This window comes from Diorhabda sublineata, chromosome 10 (genome assembly GCF_026230105.1).
Source record: "Diorhabda sublineata isolate icDioSubl1.1 chromosome 10, icDioSubl1.1, whole genome shotgun sequence".
In the NCBI taxonomy this organism is placed as follows: domain Eukaryota; kingdom Metazoa; phylum Arthropoda; class Insecta; order Coleoptera; family Chrysomelidae; genus Diorhabda; species Diorhabda sublineata.
The window spans coordinates 25,028,456-25,047,895 of NC_079483.1; the positions used below are offsets into that span (position 1 = coordinate 25,028,456).

At 30.9% G+C, this 19,440-nt stretch overlaps 3 protein-coding genes across 3 annotated transcripts; all 3 read left to right on the plus strand.

Moving 5' to 3' along the window:
- Positions 1-4,690: 4,690 nt before the first annotated feature.
- LOC130449209 (uncharacterized) lies at positions 4,691-6,196 on the plus strand. Its single transcript, XM_056786888.1, has one exon. It carries the CDS (start codon positions 4,691-4,693, stop codon positions 6,194-6,196), a length of 1,506 nt encoding a protein of 501 aa, XP_056642866.1.
- A 42-nt stretch (positions 6,197-6,238) lies between these two features.
- Positions 6,239-7,924, plus strand: LOC130449210 (uncharacterized). Its single transcript, XM_056786889.1, has one exon. The coding sequence runs from the start codon at positions 6,239-6,241 to the stop codon at positions 7,922-7,924; it is 1,686 nt and encodes a 561-aa protein (XP_056642867.1).
- A 5,386-nt stretch (positions 7,925-13,310) lies between these two features.
- Positions 13,311-15,038, plus strand: LOC130449212 (ATP-dependent DNA helicase pif1-like). The gene is made up of 2 exons (XM_056786890.1): positions 13,311-14,442; positions 14,671-15,038. The coding sequence occupies exons 1-2, from the start codon at positions 13,311-13,313 to the stop codon at positions 15,036-15,038; spliced, it is 1,500 nt and encodes a 499-aa protein (XP_056642868.1).
- The last annotated feature ends 4,402 nt before the right edge of the window (positions 15,039-19,440 follow it).

A 19,440-nucleotide genomic window follows, 5' to 3' on the forward strand; every position in this document is an offset into this window, starting at 1 on the left:
ATTATAACAAGGGGAAAATCCGTGAAAATTGAATTTTCGTGAAAAAAGATATTTCCAATCTAAAAAATAATACTTTTTCTGGAATCTCCGGCGACGAATATATGATATTTGATCTTTTTCCCAATACTTTTAGACGAACCCATATTTTCAAGATTTTGGCACAAAACCGAGAAATTTCCGGAATATTGTTGTCATCCCTGAGTATAAAATTGAATAAATTCGAAACTATGAGAGTTATCATGCTATTTATGGTATCAATCGATTAAGAAAACTTCAATGTCTGTCCTCAATTCCATTGCAATTCCACATTCTCCAACATACGCGTATTATACAGGGTGAAATATGTGACAAATTTTTTTCTCAAAAAAATCCACATAAAAATTTATATTATCTATAGATCAGCAGCTGAAACGTGGTAATGAGAAAAAATCGGAAGAAGACCATAGGTGCTATCATAGAAAAAATATACCTTCTCTCCCTTGATTATACAAGGCGAGTTATAGAGCTTTGAATTTGAGCTATTGCAACGGAATTCGACATTTCAAGGGGTACCCCTGTGAAATAAAAATGGAGAAAAATATTTTGACTCCGATTTCAACCAAATTCCGTACATGGGGGTTGAATTATATGGGGATTCGATAAAAATTGTCAGTTTTCGGAAAAAAAAATTTGACTAGGGAAAAATCCGTAAAAATCCAAGAAAATTGAATTTTCGTTAGAACGATATTTCCAATCTAAAAAATAATACTTTTTCTGGAATCTCCGGTGACGAATATATGATATTTGATCTTTTTCCCAATACTTTTAGACGAACCCATATTTTCAAAAATTTAGCCACAAAACCGAGAAATTTCCGGAATATTGTTGTCATCCCTGAGTATAAAATTGAATAAATTCGAAACTATGAGAGTTATCATGCTATTTATGGTATCAATCGATTAACACCTCAATGTTTGTCCTCAATTCCATTGCAATTCTACATTCTCCAACATACGCGTATTATACAAGGTGAAATTTGAGACAAATTTTTTCCTCAAAAAAATCCACTTAAAAATTCATATTATCTACAGATCAGTAGATCATCAATATTTACGTACGTTCCACCTAATATATTTTGATAAAGACTTAAAATTAGTCAAAACGTCAATCTTCATCTTTTTTTAAAAATTATTCGAAAGAACTAATTTTGAAATAGGAGAGAGGTCTTTATCAATCAATGATCAAGAAAAAGTTGTATAATAATGATAATCATTAAATTTAAAACTTTTTATCATTATTTATCATTTTCATTCAATGTTCCAATTATTACTAAACATGGTTATATTCACAAAACCAAAAAATTCATAATTTTTCTCTATTTCTATAATTTGTAAACTCTAATTATTTTTCTTATATAAAATGAATTCTCAAATATTCCCGACATACGATATATGAATCATGAATTGATAAACCAATATTTCAATACATAAACAAAAATTTCGTCTATATCAATTCCCTCTATCATCAATTTTTATTTGTCTATGTAAATGTTTAATTGACAAGTTGTCATACTTTATTAGCGTTTATGTGGTTAGTCAGTGTTCTGTTATTGGAATATTTAGTTTTTGTGTAACAAATATTGTTTGGTGAGTTATCTCGAAATCTTTCCACTTATCACTGTATTTATTAATAATTTATGATCATTCAATTTAATTTATTCGTATACTTTATCTTATTTTCAACTGTAATTCATATACATTATACACCGCCATTTTGTTTTTTCTATTTTATTATCAATCTTATATTGAAATTTCTGATTATGTCAATGTATCACATACTGTTTATTAAGAAAATGTTTCGTTTTGGTATCTTACCATGATTTCTACGATATATTACAGTTCTTATATAATACATACTTCTATTTCTGTATATCGAATAATTTAACAAGATGAACTTCATTATTGATTGAAAATCATTACTATTCTTGTATCTATAAATAATTTATTAGCAACTATCAGATATTAACTATATTTCAGCTGTTTAACATTTTTTCCAATCTTCATTTTACTTTGCTTCAATGATTTTTTAATTTTATAAAGTATATAATTTTGAGTTGATACCTAATTGTCTACATATATGAGTGAAAACATTTCCTAATGATATTTCTATTGATGATTCAAAAATAAATGTCACTTTTTTCCAAATAGCTTTGAATTTGTAATGTACATCTTTCAAGTATTTCTATAATGCTGTTCCGTAATTGTACTAACAATCTTATATGATTCTTATTATTATTAATTTTACTACATAATTGATTGAACTATTGATATGAAATATTTTCATTGAAATAATTTTATTAGCGAAAAAAGTTCATTACAAAGATTCTAGTATAATATTTACCCTGTAATATTATTTATTTTTTAGAATCTTGATTGAATGATATATTGACATATTTTTTCCTATTAGAATTGATTTTTCCTCACTGTTATATTTGATATGTTGTATAACATGAACTGTAACTTATAAAAAGAAAACCTATGATTATAACCAGTTATCCATGGAAAACCTTTTACGGTTATAACCAGTTATCCATTTATAATAATGTTAAATTAAATTTCAATACCTAATCATTTTATAATTCACTTGATACTACAATTTCGTTAGTAATATTAAGAAAAATTTTGCATGTTCTTATTTATAAAATTATCTCTAAATTATCTCTCTGCCAATGCCCGACACTCTTTATCATCAATTTTTATTTTTCTATGTTGTCGTTTATTTGTCAAGTTATCATTCTTATTGTTTGAACTCATTTTGTTATTTGTATAGTTGGAGTTTAGTAGATATTAGGTTTTAAAAAAATATATTATTTGGCGAATTTCATTAAATTCATCATTATTTTCCCTCTATTTAGTGATAATTTTCAAAAATTTAACTCTATTTATTGTACTACTTTCTCCTATTTATAACATTAATTCATATATATTATAAGCCTCCATTTTATCATTTCTATATCATTTTCAATTCAATTTTCTATCCCATGCTAAAATTCTTACATTATATCAATAAATCTACTGCCTTTTTGATCTTCATTTTTGTTTCCTTCATTTTTTTTTCTTAAATTTGAAAAATATATTTTCTTCCATTGCTTTCCAATTATACATGCATCTAATTGAAAAATTTATTTAACGGTGTTTCAATTGATAATTTAACATTGAATCTCAATTTTTCTAATACTTAAAACTATATCGAATTCTCATTTACAATTAATACACGAAAACAGAATTTTTAGAAATGATTCATATTCATAAAAACGAAAAAGCTATAATTGATAGAAGAGACCCAAATAGTATAAGTAAAATTTATAGCCCTATTTTGTAAATTTAATAAAACTACTAATAACTTGATTGATTGAGTATTACTCCATATTTGATATATAAGAACTAAAGAAAAATTATTTTTTTTATTTTCTATTTTGATTTTATTCTTATTTTGATGTTCATGATGAAGATGATCTATTGATTAATGTAAATACGCAAATTTTCAGTGTCAATATCGTATTTTGATAAAGACTGAAAGAGAAGTAGAAACATCAAATAATATCTTGATAGATATTCATTAGCAACTCATATCTATCATGTAGAATACGATATGAATTATGATTCTGGGAAAAGTTTAAGCAACTGAAAGAAAACTACAAAAAACATCTATTTTTAGGAACAATGTATATTGCCTAAAATGATTAATGTCTTAATAAGAAAACTGATTTAAATAAACTTGATGTAATTTATCCATATCTTTTAGATTTTGAAAAAAAAAATTTATAAATATCCAACGCTATTCACAACCAATGAACCTCGCCTAACATTTAAATTTCAACTTTACTCATATCGATCTAACCTATAAAATCAAATGTCATTCATATTCTAACCAATAAATATTCGGCTATATTCATAACGACCTAACCTATTAAAATTTAATGTTATCCATAAATTAACCAATCATTATAGAACATCATTCACTACATCTTATCTAAACAATTAAAAATTACAAAAAATTCCTATAGTGACCAGAATAAATATTTCTATCAACGTCAATTTGAATATTGAATTTTGGAACCTATGAATTTAAAATTTTCACAAGAATTAATACATTTTAAAACCACCGAAAATCTTAATTCATTATTGTAAGTGAAAAATTTTATTATTTTCATTCTTTTATATATATTTCTTTTATTGTATTTGACCATAATTTCATTTCCTAATGATTGATACATACTCGTAAATATTCGAAAGCTCGAAAAAATATATTCAAGTTAATCCAGTTTAGTGTTTCATTGCTACGTTTCCAATAAGAAATAATACAACTTGGAACCGCCGAATTTCAACTAATTATTTACAAGTCAATGAATACATAATTAATCAATTACTCCGATTATACTAGGAATTATGAAATTAATTATTATTCTTTTTCGAATATACTTCAAAAAATATATTGCTGATCCTTTTTCATTCTACAGATCTCAAGAAATTATAAAAATAATAATAAATTATTGGTAAGTATAAATATATTTTTTAAGAATGTCATTAAAAAAAAATCATGTTCACAAAAAATCAATTACATTAAAAGAAGTAGTAGAAGAATTCAAAATCAAAATCGCTATCTTACTGTATCTTTGGTCCGATTTTATACCGATCTGGCAAATAATACTATGACTTCTCGATTTCCTTTGACTGAACGTTCGATACGTTCTCAAAGGAGTTCAAGAAGTCGTAGCTCCTTGTCAGTTGTTGAAGCGGATCCCTTTGTTACATCTTTAACTTTACCTTCATCATCTTCCTCTAATTCGTTCCGAACTTCTCTTAACATAATTTCTCCTGCGATTAGTAACTCGCAAATTTCCATACAACCGGAATTGTCCGACAATGAACTGATGCCACCTCCTGTTTCTATTCCCGTTCGACAATCATCTCAGCAAAGACAAAGACGTCGCAGACATGCTGTTGTACCGTTACGAATGACTCATCGTATTGCAATGACTCAAACAAAGCAACAATTGGAGCAACTCGGTGAGAATCCATTTCATATAGGTCCGCTAAATGAAATTTGTCCTCACTGTGATGCTCTATTTTTTGTTGGTGAGAAGAAAAATCGCCAAAACGTCCGTTTGAGCTGTTGTAAGGACGGGGCCTACACTCTGCCGAATTTGAGTCAATGGCCAAGGGCAATAAAAAATTTGTACTCAACTTCGGCAGAGTTTAGACAAGAGATTCGTTCGATCAACAATTTGTTTGCGATGGCTTCTTTTAAAACCAGTCAGCCTAGTGTTGATTTTCGAGGGGAACAAGGATATTGGTGCTTTAGTATTTGCGGACAAATTTATCATATACTCGGTGGGATACCGAAATCTCAAGATCTTAGAAATCCCACTTTGAATCACTACTATTTTCTCGATAGCGAAGAGGCGCTCGAACATCGTAACGAATTTTTACAATCTAGAGTGTCTCCGGCTACCTTGAGAATAGTAGAAGAATCATTACGGGCATGTAATAGATATATGCAAGCTTATAAAACCGTCGGAGAAATGGTGCGCGAAGAACGTCGGCGACGACAATTGGATGAAGACGGTGATTCCGAACGTAGATTAATCGTGGGTATCGTTGCTAAAGGAAACATCAATAATCAACGTCGAAATTATAATTTGCCCGAAAGTCGCAGTGAAATAGCTGCAGTCTTTCAAGGGGACGAGCCTCCCTTCCAAGTGGATCTAATTTTGTATCCACATAACCCTTCTGCGTCTCAGCCTCATATGAGGCATCACGAATTAAAAAATCTCTCTCCATTGGCAGATCCGATGGTTTACCCACTGTTATTTCCGAAAGGAGATAACGGCTATTCTCAAGATTTAGTCTATTCTGACAGAAGACTAAATCGAAATAACAGAACCAAAAGCATTACATTCGGCGAATTTTACAGGTACCGTACACAAATTCGTGAAGGTTTTCCTACCTTGCAATGCGGAGGAAAATTGTATCAACAATATATTGTTGATGCATGGTGTAAGATAGAATCTAGTAGATTATGGTATTTGCGACAAAACCAAGAAAAATTCCGAGTCGCTCAAGAAACAGTTTTGCGTCGTGTAAATATCAATCGCCAAGAACGCAATTTAGCGCAAATCGGCAAATCGATAGTTATATTACCATCAATATTTTAGGGTGGCGAACGGAATCGTCAAAGGCAATATCTGGATGCTATGATGGTCATCGCCCGTCACGGTAAACCGGATCTGTTCATAACGATGACGTGTAACCCTCGGTGGCCCGAAATTATAGACAATCTTGGTCCGCATCAAAAATGGGAGAACAGACCGGATCTGGTCTGTAGAGTATTCCACGCAAAATTGCTGGAATTAATGGACGACCTAACGCAAAAACAAATATTTGGTGTCGTTAAAAACTACCACTACGTCATCGAATTTCAAAAACGAGGCTTGCCTCATGCCCACATAGTTTTAACTATGCAAACCGATGACAAAGTGTTGGACGTCGAAACCGTCGATGCTATTGTACAAGCGTATATACCAGATAAAAATACGCAACGCATCTTATATGGCCTTGTCAGAGATTTCCACGTCCATGCGCCTTGCGGACAATTAAATATGTTCGCCAAATGCATGATGAATGGCCAATGTAAAAAATTTTATCCCAAACCCTATAGAACTCATACTTCCCTACACATGGGTGGTAATAAGAGACCGGAATACAAACGTCCCGACGATGGTCGGACGATTTATGTAGATGCTAATCGTTGTCGGGTAACAAATAGACGAATTGTACCCTATAATGCTTATCTATTGAGCAAATATCAATGTCATATTAATATCGAAGTGGTAGGTTCCTTCTATACGATGAAATATCTACATAAATATATACAAAAAGGCTCAGACTCTATAACCCTGCGCATCGGTGACGGTAATAATGATGGGAATACTCGAGCACATTCCCAGCCAACGACTGAATTGCAGAAAACTCCCATCGAAACTTTGGTTATCGATGAAATAAAAAATTATCAAGATTACAGATACGTTAGTGCGATGGAAGCGATGTGGAGAATTCTCGAATTTAGAATGCACGATCGCTCCCACTCGGTGTTAGTGTTGCCTGTACACTTACCGGGCGATAGAACAATAATGTTCGATGAATTAGAAGAAGCCAATAACATTGAAGCGCGTCTGCAATCACGCTCAAAGTTAGAAGCTTACTTTGAATTGAATTCGCACGACGTTGTCGCTCGTACTTACTTGTATCACGAAATCCCTCAACATTACACCTGGAACTATAAAGAATGCAAATGGCAATCCAGGCGTCAAGTAAGTAAGCAGATCGGCTGTATGATTGATGTATCGCCGCTCCCGGGCCAAATGGAACTTTTTTTCTTCCGACTGCTTTTATCGCGAATCAAAGGAGCGACAACGTACGATGATTTAAAAAAAATTGATGATGACGGTACGACGACTGACACTTTCGAAGAAGCATGCGGTAGAAAAAATTATATTCGTCGAACCGACGAATTCGAACGAGCTATGAGGGAAGCCGTTCTAAAGCAGCACCCACGTAAAATGCGTAAGCTATTTGCACTCTATTGTTGTATCACTATCGATGAGGGTTTCACGGAATACAACGCCATTTGGCATCAATTCTGTGAATATATGATTGACGATTTCGTGAATCTGAAACGTCTCTCGTATCAAAGAGCGGAGGAAAAAGCTTTTAAAGAAATAAACGAAATATTAAAGAGAAATAGATCAAATTTATCTATGGCAGCGTTAGGTATACGTTCTATCCACGATAATAATAGAAGTGATGCTGCTTTTAACCGTGTTCCCGATATTGATAATAATATCAACTGCGATCGTCATTATGATTATGGTGTAGATTTGTAACGTATTGTATTATTGTCTTGTTATATTTTTATGAATAAAACATAGTCTCACTTGTTGAGCACATTTTTATTAATCTTCACTCATTGAGTTTTATGACAGGAAAAAAGGGAAATTTTACATATGTCCCACTATTTATACTTCATACAATAAAGTCATTGTCAATATTCAATGGTACCAACTTATAACTATAAATTGATAGAGTACAATATATATATATATATATATATATATATATATATATATATATATATATATATATATATATATGTATATATATATATATATATATATATATATATATATATATATATATATATATATGGTTGCATATGCTTAATACCTATTTAGGTACAATCATTAAATAAAGTAGGTATCATAAACACTAAAAATAATCATAATACATGAAGACATGTAGATTATGTTACATCCCCTCCTATAAGCCTAAAAAAAAATATATATACAAATTTTATAAACATAGATCTAACCATCATTAATAATCATTTAAAATAGTCAACCTAATTAAATCAAATTGGTATACAATAAAGCTATATTATACAAATTATTATAATTTTATGCACTCTACAAAAGTGAATTTTATCAATAATACCCAACACCATTTATTTACATTTTAATTGTTTTGAACTGAACTACGTAAAAAATAAGGTTCACGTACAAATTTATCAGAGTCTTCCTTTGGAGGAGGATCATTAACAAAAGATTCATCTTTTATAATTAAATGTTGCCTGTTACGCCTATAAAAATTTCCATACCCATCCTTAATGATATGTGACCTAGGATAAATCGTATCATCGACTATCGTCCCTTTTTCCCAAGATTTCTTATTTTTAAACATAACTCTGTCATTAGTTTTTCCCTCTGCCAAATTTTTTGAATGTTTATCATAATACTTTTTTTGTTTTTGTCGCCTGATTTCAAACTTTTTCATTAATTTACTCTTAACAGCTAATTTAGGTTCAAGCAAGGAATCCACACAGGGTAAACTATCTTTTAAACGACGATTGAATATCATTTGTGCTGGTGATAGACCTATATCAGGAATTGGCGTATTTCTATACTTCAAAAGATAAAAATCTAAAGTGCCTCTTTCATAATTAAATTTTTTTAGCATATTTTTGCAAATGCCAACGGCCTTCTCAGCTAAACCATTGCTTCTTGGATAATTTGGACTAGATGTTTTTAATGATATATTAATTTCGTTCAAAAAGTTTTTAAAATAAAATGAATTAAAAGGATTGTTATCAGAAATTATTGTTTCTGGAAATCCATGCACAGAAAAAATATTCTTCAATGCTTTCACTACCTCAACAGAATCCTTATTTTTTATGTCTTTTAATTCAATCCATCTCGAAAAATAGTCTATAACTACCAAAAAAAAATTTCCTTGAAACTCACAAATATCCATGGCAATTTCTTGCCAAGGTCTTTCTGGAATATTGTGCTGTAAAAGAGGCAATTTCGGATTGTTATTCCTGAATTTAAGGCAAACCTCACAATTTAAAATAAAATTGTTAATATCGTTACTAATATTTGGCCAAAAAATACTTTCCCTAGCCCTTGCTCTACATTTATTTATGCCTAAGTGTCCTTCATGTAATTTAGACAACATTAAAATTCTAAGGTTTTTTGGGATGACAACTCTATCACCAAATAATATCAGATCATTTTCAATAGAAAGTTCGCTTCTTATTTGAAATAAATTTTTAAGCTCTGGAGATAAACTCTTACTATTTTTTGGCCAACCTTGTACAATAAATTTTTTTACTAATGCTAGAGTTGTATCATTATTTGTTTCACCTACAATTTCTGATATTTTATTCGCACTCATAGGTATTTTCTTGTCAATATTGTGTACAATAAAATTATTTTCTGTATCATTTTTTACTGGCCCCTTCATAAAAGCCCTAGAAAGCATATCAGCTATAAACATTTGTTTACCAGGTAAATAGGAAACTTCTAACTGATATTTCATAAGTCTAAGACGCATTCTTTGCAATCTGCTTGAAATCTTATTAATATCTTTTTTAAAAATATTTACCAGAGGTTTATGATCTGTGTGAACATTAATTTTTTTTCCATATATATAAAAATTATACCTTCCAGCCGCAAATAATATTGCAGACATTTCCCTTTCTATACATGCATATCTCTTTTCACAGTCCGTCAAAGCTCGACTTGCAAATGCAACAGGCTGTCCCTTTTGTAACAAACATGCACCCATTCCCTCTGAAGAAGCATCACATTGAATTGTTAAAGGTTCATTAGCATTGTAATGTACTAAACATGGGGGCGAGGTTAATAAATTTTTTAATGTTTGAACACTTTCTGAGTGACTTTTTTCCCAATTCCAAACAACGTTAGAACAAGTCAAATTTCTTAGTGGAGCTGTTATTTGTGATAAATTAGGTATAAACTTAGCTAAGTATTTTACTAAACCTAAAAATCTTAGAAGTTCCTTTTTATTTTTAGGATCTTCTAGTTTTAGAATTGCTTCAATCCTACCAGGATCTATTTCTATTCCTTTTTCTGAAACTTTAAAACCCAGAATTTTAACTTCTTTTATTTTAAATTGAAATTTTTCTCTGTTAAAAGTTATACCATTTATTCTAGCTGTATTTAAAACTTTATCTAATATTTCATCATGCTCATGTTCTGTAGTTCCTGAGATAATTAAATCATCGATAAAAACTTTGTTACCCAATGTGGCCCCAAAAATTATATTATTTTTTCTTTGGAAAACCTCAGCCGCAGTGTTTATGCCAAAAGGAAGCCTCAAAAACCTGTATCTACCCAAAGGTGTTGCAAATGTAGTGAGCTTTGATGTTTCTTTATCTAATTTAATTTGATAGAAAGAGTCTTTAAGATCCAATACCGAGAAATATTTTTTATCGTTTAAATCACATAGAATTTCATCAGCTGATGGTATTTGAAAATGTTCTCTTTTAATGTACTGATTTAAAACTGATGGATCTAGGCAAATTCTTAATTTTTTATTTGGCTTTTCTGTAACAACAATATTATTAACCCAATCAGTAGGTTCTGTTTGTTTACTAATAACTCCTTGTTTTTCTAATCTATTTAATGAATTTTGAAATTCAGGCAATAAAATTTTTGGGATTCTCCTTGCAGGAAAAACACAAGGATTTGCATCTGGTTTTAAAGTAAATTTATAAGGTTCCCCTGGAAATGTTCCTAAACCCTCGAATACAGTCTTATACTTGTTTATTGCATCTTCTTTTGACGAAAATAATGGTAAATTATTTGAGTAATTTATGCTATTAACAGTTTGTATTAGATTTAAGTTTAAACTGACTTTAAGCCTAAAATAGGTCTACCTTCAGCTTTCACAATTAAAAATTTGAGTATACAATTCTCACCACGAATCTTACAATTAAGCTCTGTAGATCCCTTGACATCAATCCTAGCACCGCCGTAAGCTGTTAGATCGATCTGTTGTGGTTTGATGAGGGCTGATGGGGCAACCATTCTTAAAATCTTGGCAGGGAGAATTATACATTGTGCACCCGTATCAACCTTAAAACAGATAATATTTTCATTAATTAAAATGTTTTCTATAATTTCGTTATTATTTTCATTTTTACCCCTGTATAATTCAGAATTTAAAGATTCTATTTTCAAACAGTCAATAAAAAATTCATCATTGGAGGAACTATCATCATATTCAATATTATTTACAAACTTTTTGTTAATTCTACCTTTATGGAGTTTCTTAGATTTATTTTCGCAACAAGATTCAAAATGATTATGTTTTTTACATATAGAACAGAATTTACCAAAGGCTGAACATTGCCCATATTTATGTTTGTTTTTGCATTTTCTACACAAAAATACATTATTTTGATTATTTTGAGTTTTAAATGGAGAATGCATGTTTTTATTATAAAAATTACCATTATTTTTCTTATTAAAATTATTATTATTAGTATCCACAGCACTGGTTGATGATGTACTATCCATATCCGCCATCTGGATTCTGCTTTGTTCGTGTATTCTGCACAAATCTTCTGTCTTGCTAAGCGTCAAATTTTCTATTTGTAGGAGCTTCTCTCTGAGTCCGTGGTCCAGGATACCCATTATCACTCTGTCTCTTATCATGTTATTATTTTCTTGATATTCGCACGATGCAGCCAATGTTTTCAGCTCTGTGATATACTGGCTGATGGATTGATTTGCTTTTTGTGTGCATTGCAAAAACTTATATCGCTCATAAACTACATTCTTCTTCGGCTCACAATATTTTTTAAATTGTTTCTTCACATCTTCTATTTTTGCTTTTTCTAGTTTTATCTCCAATGTATTGAAAATTTCCATTCCTTTATCACCAATTAAATTTAGAAAAGTTGCTACCTTCTTTTCTTCAGCATCATCCGCGTGTCCTGAAGCCAGCAAATAAATTTCAAACTTTTGAATCCATGTGGTCCAATTCTTCGCCACATTTCCATTTTCAAAGTCCATGGCTGGGATTAATCTTAGAGAATCCATCGCCATCGAGTTTTCTACTGCTTATTTTTTTTTCGCCCTGGATACTACCTGACACCATGTAACGTATTGTATTATTGTCTTGTTATATTTTTATGAATAAAACATAGTCTCACTTGTTGAGCACATTTTTATTAATCTTCACTCATTGAGTTTTATGACAGGAAAAAAGGGAAATTTCACATATATCCCACTATTTATACTTCATACAATAAAGTCATTGTCAATATTTAATGGTACCAACTTATAACTATAAATTAATAGAGTACAATATATATATATATATATATATATATATATATATATATATATATATATATATGTGGTTGCATATGCTTAATACCTATTTAGGTACAATCATTAAATAAAGTAGGTATCATAAACACTAAAAATAATCATAATACATGAAGACATGTAGATTATGTTACAGATTACGATAACGATTTACCTATAGCTTTGCGTTGTCGTCGTCGTCATCTTAATAATCAAACTCAAATTGACGACAACAATTTTCAGTACGATCCTATAGATCCCAACGTCGATCAAAAAAGGATCTTTCTGGAAATTGTAAAAGTAGTGGCTCAAATCGTTCACGTTCCTATTCCTCGAGAGCTTATCGATAAAATGAACGACGTTGTTTTTGATGATGAAATTAACAATTCCATCAATAATGTCAACAATCGTTTATTTTACGTCGATGGACCTGGAGGAACGGGAAAAACTTTCTTGTATAATTGTCTTTTGAAAGCTATTCAACAGTATTTCAATAAAAAAACTATCGCTGTGGCATGGACTGGTATTGCTGCCAATTTATTGATCGGCGGTACTACAGTTCACAAAGCTTTCAAATTACCAATTAATATAACGAATGAAACCATGGCCGGGATGGCCTTTGGAATCAGAACAAAGCCTGGCAATACTCAATGAAGTGGCTTTGATCGTTTGGGATGAATCTCCTATGACCCCTAAATTAGCTATTGAAGCTGTCGATAGATATTTAAAAGATCTATCTAAAAGTTCTTTACCGATGGTTGGCAAATGTTGTTTATTCGGTGGAGATTTTAGACAGACTTTACCGGTAATTATAGGAGGCCATAAAAAGGACATCGTGAATGCGTGTCTCAAACGGAGCGTACTTTGGTCTTCGTTTCGTACTTTCCATCTCAGTATCAATATGAGAGCTAGACATTACGTTGAGAATTGCGAAGAATTAGGTAATCGAACTTTCGCCGAATGGTTGTTGAATTTGGGAGACGGTAAAATTCAATATGTCACTTTACATCCTAATTCAACAATTTCTGGCATTTTACCGGACGATCTTATCGAAATTCCTCATATGCTTCGTGTATCCAACATCGATCAATTGATTGATTTTGTTTATGGAAACGATTTTAGTTCGATAGAAAATGGCACACGTGCTATTCTCTGTCCTACTAATGCGGCCGTTAATGACATTAATGAAATGATCCTTGATAGGATGTTGGAAATTGAGGTTAAAGTCTACTATAGCGTAGACGAATATAAAAGGGAAGAAGATGACGATTTTCACGTGACCACCGATCTTCTTAATTCGATCAATTGTGCTGCTTTACCCCCGCACGAATTGAAATTAAAAATCGGCGCTATTGTTATGCTTCTTCGTAATATTGATATCGAAGATGGACTATGTAACGGAACTAGAGTACGAATTATATCTTTGGGGGATCATATTATCGAGTGTGAAATTCTGACTGGGGTTAATATCGGACGTAAAGTCCTATTGCCTCGAATAAGAATGATTTCTCGCGATACTATGCTCCCGAAAGATATGATTCGCACGCAATTTCCTATTCGGCTTGCTTATGGTATTACCATAAACAAATCTCAGGGTCAATCATTGACGAAAGCCGGAGTCTATTTAAACGGCCCCTGTTTTACCCACGGTCAGTTGTATGTTGCATTTTCGCGTGTCGGCTCCGCTGATAATGTTCGTATATTGGTGAACGAAGGTAACCAACAAGGTTCGTTCAAGTTTCGTGGTAGACGATGTTTTACTAGAAACGTTGTTTATTTCGAAATTTTAGATTCCTTGAATCGAAATGACAATCGTACCGATAATCGAATTGATGATGTGGCCGTCAACGTTAACAGGAAACGTCTTCGAATTAATTTGAAATCGTTTACTGATGATTAAGACTACGACGACGACATTATCAAACGACGTAGAGTTGATAATATTATTGATTTAGGTGATGATTTGGTTGATGATAACGATAGTGATTGTGATTTAATTAACGATTTAAATGATTTTAATACTAATAATTTACTATGTAATGCTACCCAAGTCCTCCATTTCAGAACAGAATTACAGTCGTTGCAATCGTTATTACCGTCGCCACCTCCGCCACCGCTTCTATCGTTACATCAACCGAATCCAAAAATTTCCGTCGATTTAGATCGTTTCTGGCAAAACGGTATACCTTGCTATACGAAAGCCGAACTTAGGTCTCGTGTATCAACGTACGACCGAGCTGGTACATCTCGATTAATGCCGGGCGGCAAAAGGTTTGGTAAAAAAAGAACAACGGAAGATCAACAAGATAGCGATTCAAATTAAATAGAAATGTAATTTGATAATTTTTTTCATAATAACAAGTTGGTTAGTCTTTTAACTAAATTTATTATCGTTGATATACAAATACTTTTCATTTTTTTAATCAATTTAGAAAATTCCCTTTTCCTCGTCCGTAAAATGCTATATCATATAATGTAGAATCCATTTTATTTTCAAACAATTTTATTTCATGATATTTTTTAAATTATTAACAATTAATATAAAAATAAGTATACTTTCATTGAAGATATATTTTCCTTAAATTGTATAATAATAACAAATTATAAAGTATACACTTTCCATCTGATAATAAAACGAATGAAATTTTTCTTTAAAATTAAAAAAATAACGATATTAGTTTTGATGGTATCTTTGATCATTTAAAAATAAAAATATTAACTATATTAAAAAAATTAGAAAATTATCATCAACACATTCAATTGCATTTTTCAAAAAATACATTTCGATAAAATTTATTTCTATTCACCAAATCTATTTGTATTTTAAACAAAAATATTTTCGATTTTAAAATTATTCAAAAATGTCCAATTATTATTTCACATCTTAATTTGTTGTTATGAACCATTTTGTGAACTAATTATTCTAATATAAAAAATAAACATACTATTTATCATTTTCAGTTTATATTGTATTTTTTATTAAGTTTTCTATAAGGGTAAATATAGAAATACTTAATTTGAATAGTGCATTTCTTATAGTGATTAATTTTTTCGAATATTTAAATATTTTTAGCTTATATATTATTGAGCTTATACTCTTCATTATTATATTTGAATTTTTTTAACATTGTTAGAGCCGATATATTTTTGTTGTTTTTCCGTTTATACCTACACATTATTATGATAAACATTTTACTATATTTTTTTAATTGTAACAATATAAAAATTCACTTACACTCTTCTTAAATTCTCATTTGTGGTTTGTGAACATAATTTTTAATATTAAATTTTTCGTTATAATTTTATTTGATTACATTAATTTGTTCTAGAATTTTTTATCTTTAAAAAGTTTATCCTTTTAAATTAATTTGAAATATATATTTTTCAAAATTTGTCTATCTTAAAATATTTATTGAAACTTTCATGATGGGATTTACTGATCCCAATTAATTTTCGATTATTTTGGATATTTTTGATGGTACTTTCGGTATTTTTCAATTATTTCAATTGTTTCAATTTATATTATTGAGATATATTCTATATGAGTAAAATAAATGATATAAAAAAACTAGAAAATAACTAAATAATATTTTTCAAATTTACTTTCAATTTCTTATTTGAATATTTTCTCTAATAACTCAGAATATTGATGGATAAAAATTAAACATGTTAAAAAAAAGAAAATTCCCATTCATTATTAAACAAGTCAATATTTTTAATATTAATTTATAAAATTCCATTTTCGAAATTTCAACAAAAATTTTTACAAAGTAATTTTTCTAAATATTTCAAAAAATGTTAAAAAGAGGAATTTTTTGAATGATTTTTAAATTGAATATAACTTTCATGCTATTATACAAAAAAAAATTTCTCGTATATTTTCAACATTTTTAAAACAATATCATCAATATTGTTTTGGCAGTTTATACAATCTTTTCTCTATAAACTGTCCGTTATTGTTCTTTTATGAGAACCGATAACGCTGATGAGATCAAGGAAGATCGAAACAGTTTAAAAAATATATACCATTAGAATCATAATTAGAATTAGAATAATCAAAATATTCAACAAAATATAATTTTAGACATATATATATATATATATATATATATATATATATATATATATATATATATATATATATATATATATATATATTTCATACTTCTAATTTAAATTCTTTTAAAGACGATCCATCAAATTGTCAATAAATTTTCTGAAATCTCCGACGACGAATATTTGATCATTTTTCCCATACTTTTGGACGAACCCATATTTTCAAGATTTTGGCACAAAACCGAGAAATTTCCGGAATATTGTTGTCATCCCTGAGTATAAAATTTAATAAATTCGAAACTATGAGAGTTATCATGCTATTTATGGTATCAATCGATTAAGAAAACTTCAATGTCTGTCCTCAATTCCATCACAATTCCACATTCTCCAACATACGCGTATTATACAGGGTGAAATTTGAGACGAATTTTTTTCTCAAAAGAATCCACATAAAAATTCATATTATCTACAGATCAGCAGCTGAAACGTGGTAATGAGAAAAAATCGGAAGAAGACCATAGGTGCTATCATATAAAAAATATACCTCCTCTCCCTTGATTATACAAGGCAAGTTATAGAGCTTTGAATTTGAGCTTTTGCAACGGAATTCGACAATTTCAAGGGGTACCCATGTGGAATGAAAATGGAGAAAAAATCGTTTGGCTCCGATTTCAACCAAATTTTGTACATGGGGGTTAAATGATATAGGCATTCGACAAGAGTTGTCAGTTTCCGCAAAAAAAAATTTGACGAGGGAAAAATCCGTGAAAATCAAGCGTCGGATTGTCCTCCCATTAATAGCGAACCGTGCCACTTTTTTGATGACGCTAGCTGGCGAAAATAATCACATAGATGGATGGAGAATCAATTTTGGAGGAAAAAATTTAGTACCAAAAATTTCCCCCCACTCCCCCCTCTCATAGGTAATTTGGATTGCTAACAGGTGGAGAGATGCTCAGTTTTTAGACATCAGAAATAAATCCCTACGAGTCGACGCCGTCACGAAAAAAAATACGAACCAACCCCCCACCCCCTCCCTCGATCGATAGCGGGTCCGGCGGAATGGGTACTTCTGAACCAATGGGCCTAGGAAAAAATAAAAAAACTATAATGTAGGAAAAAATCTATCTAGTCTATGGAGTGATTGATCAGATTTTTTTATTTGAAAAAAATTACGGGGAAAAATTGAAAAGTAAATCCCCAAAAAATTTTTTTTTTAATTTCGGAAAATTTTTAGCCTAGCTCGATAGACCTGATTTTTCTCAATCCAAAAATATTCGAATTTTTGAAATTGGCCCCTTTTTTGGGGGGTCTAGGTGGAGCCAAAAGTCGGAATTTTCGGAGAACCTCGATTGGGGGTGTGCAACTTTTTTACGTTACACGATAGCGAAAAAATGGGAAGTACGTTTTGTGGACAAAAAAATATCCATAATCCTACGATAAAAATTTCGGGGGGTCCGGGGGGGAAAATGCGTGGGAAAAAATCCCGAAGTGGATTTGAAAATTTGGTTTTTCCGGAATTTTGACGTTTGAATATGCCGGCGGGAGGCGCCTCGACATACCCTAGTCATTGGTATAAATTATTACCGAATTCCCCCCACTTTGTGAGGGTGCCAGGAATCGCTAAATATTGAACCTGGAAGTGCGATTTTCGCAGGATCCTCCGGATTTTGAGCGCCTATAATTGAAATAGGCTTGAAATATTTTTAGCGCCCCCCCCCTCCACCCTCCCAGGAGCTGCTCCGAATAGCACCGGAAGGCTCGAAATGGTGTTTTTAGGCATGAGAGTATGCTGCATATAGCTACCGAGGTGAGAAAAAAATTCTAACCTCAAAATTTAGCATCACCTGTGACGTCATTTATGGGCACCGATGAGTGAAGTTATATATATCAATCGATAGAGGAGAAACATAGAATTTTTTTGGTCAAATACAGAGTGGTCTCGAAAAGTTTTCGTAATTTTTCTGATTCGTAATCTCGAAATTTCGAGGATAATCTCGTAAGTTAAAGGGGATATCTATATGCCTATGTACGTAATTTTATTTTTCCAATTTTTTTTTGTCCCTTGCATATTTTTCGTATTTGACATATTAAGAAAGTTACTTTTTTTTTTGATATTGAGAGGGGGGCAAGCTTCGCTTGAGGGGGGCATGACATTTTTGTCGAAACAATTTAGACCCTCCATCATAAAGTATAACCAGGTGAGTAGACAAAAATTTTTGAAAGGGGGGGTGCTACGGACCCCCCGAAAAAATTTTCTATACAACGGTTTTTTTATTTTTTTTTACGACGTCTTCTTCCCCTTCAAAAACCCAGCTCATGTTGCGCGTTAACTAGTACAAGGACCGGCTCTAAAGGGCAAATTTTCAAGATGCTCCGATTTGGATGAAAATTTGTGAGGAGGGGTAAAATTTGGCTAGAAGAACGGTTCCGATCATAAAAATTTTCCAAAACTAGGTTTAAGGGGTTAAAATTGACTTCGAAAATTTCATCAGGACCGGTTAAGCAGGGGTTGTTAAATTTTGTTTTACGATTTGGCTGAAAATTTGAGATAAGGGGTTTTCGGGGATGAGAAAGCCGATGGTGATATTAGTTTTACCATTAAAATCCAATAACATGAATAAAAAATTAAAAACACCAAAAATTTTGGATTTTGTCTTTTAAAAAAT

What these genes read in the sequence shown, in the direction of transcription:
- LOC130449209 (XM_056786888.1), top strand. Translation starts at nt 4,691, where the DNA reads ATGACTTCTCGATTTCCTTTGACTGAACGTTCGATACGTTCTCAAAGG.
- LOC130449210 (XM_056786889.1), top strand. Translation starts at nt 6,239, where the DNA reads ATGGTCATCGCCCGTCACGGTAAACCGGATCTGTTCATAACGATGACG.
- LOC130449212 (XM_056786890.1), top strand. Translation starts at nt 13,311, where the DNA reads ATGAAACCATGGCCGGGATGGCCTTTGGAATCAGAACAAAGCCTGGCA. An exon ending in GAACGAAGGTAACCAACAAG is followed by an intron (nt 14,443 to 14,670) that starts GTTCGTTCAAGT and finishes TTATTGATTTAG; the next exon opens with GTGATGATTTGGTTGATGAT.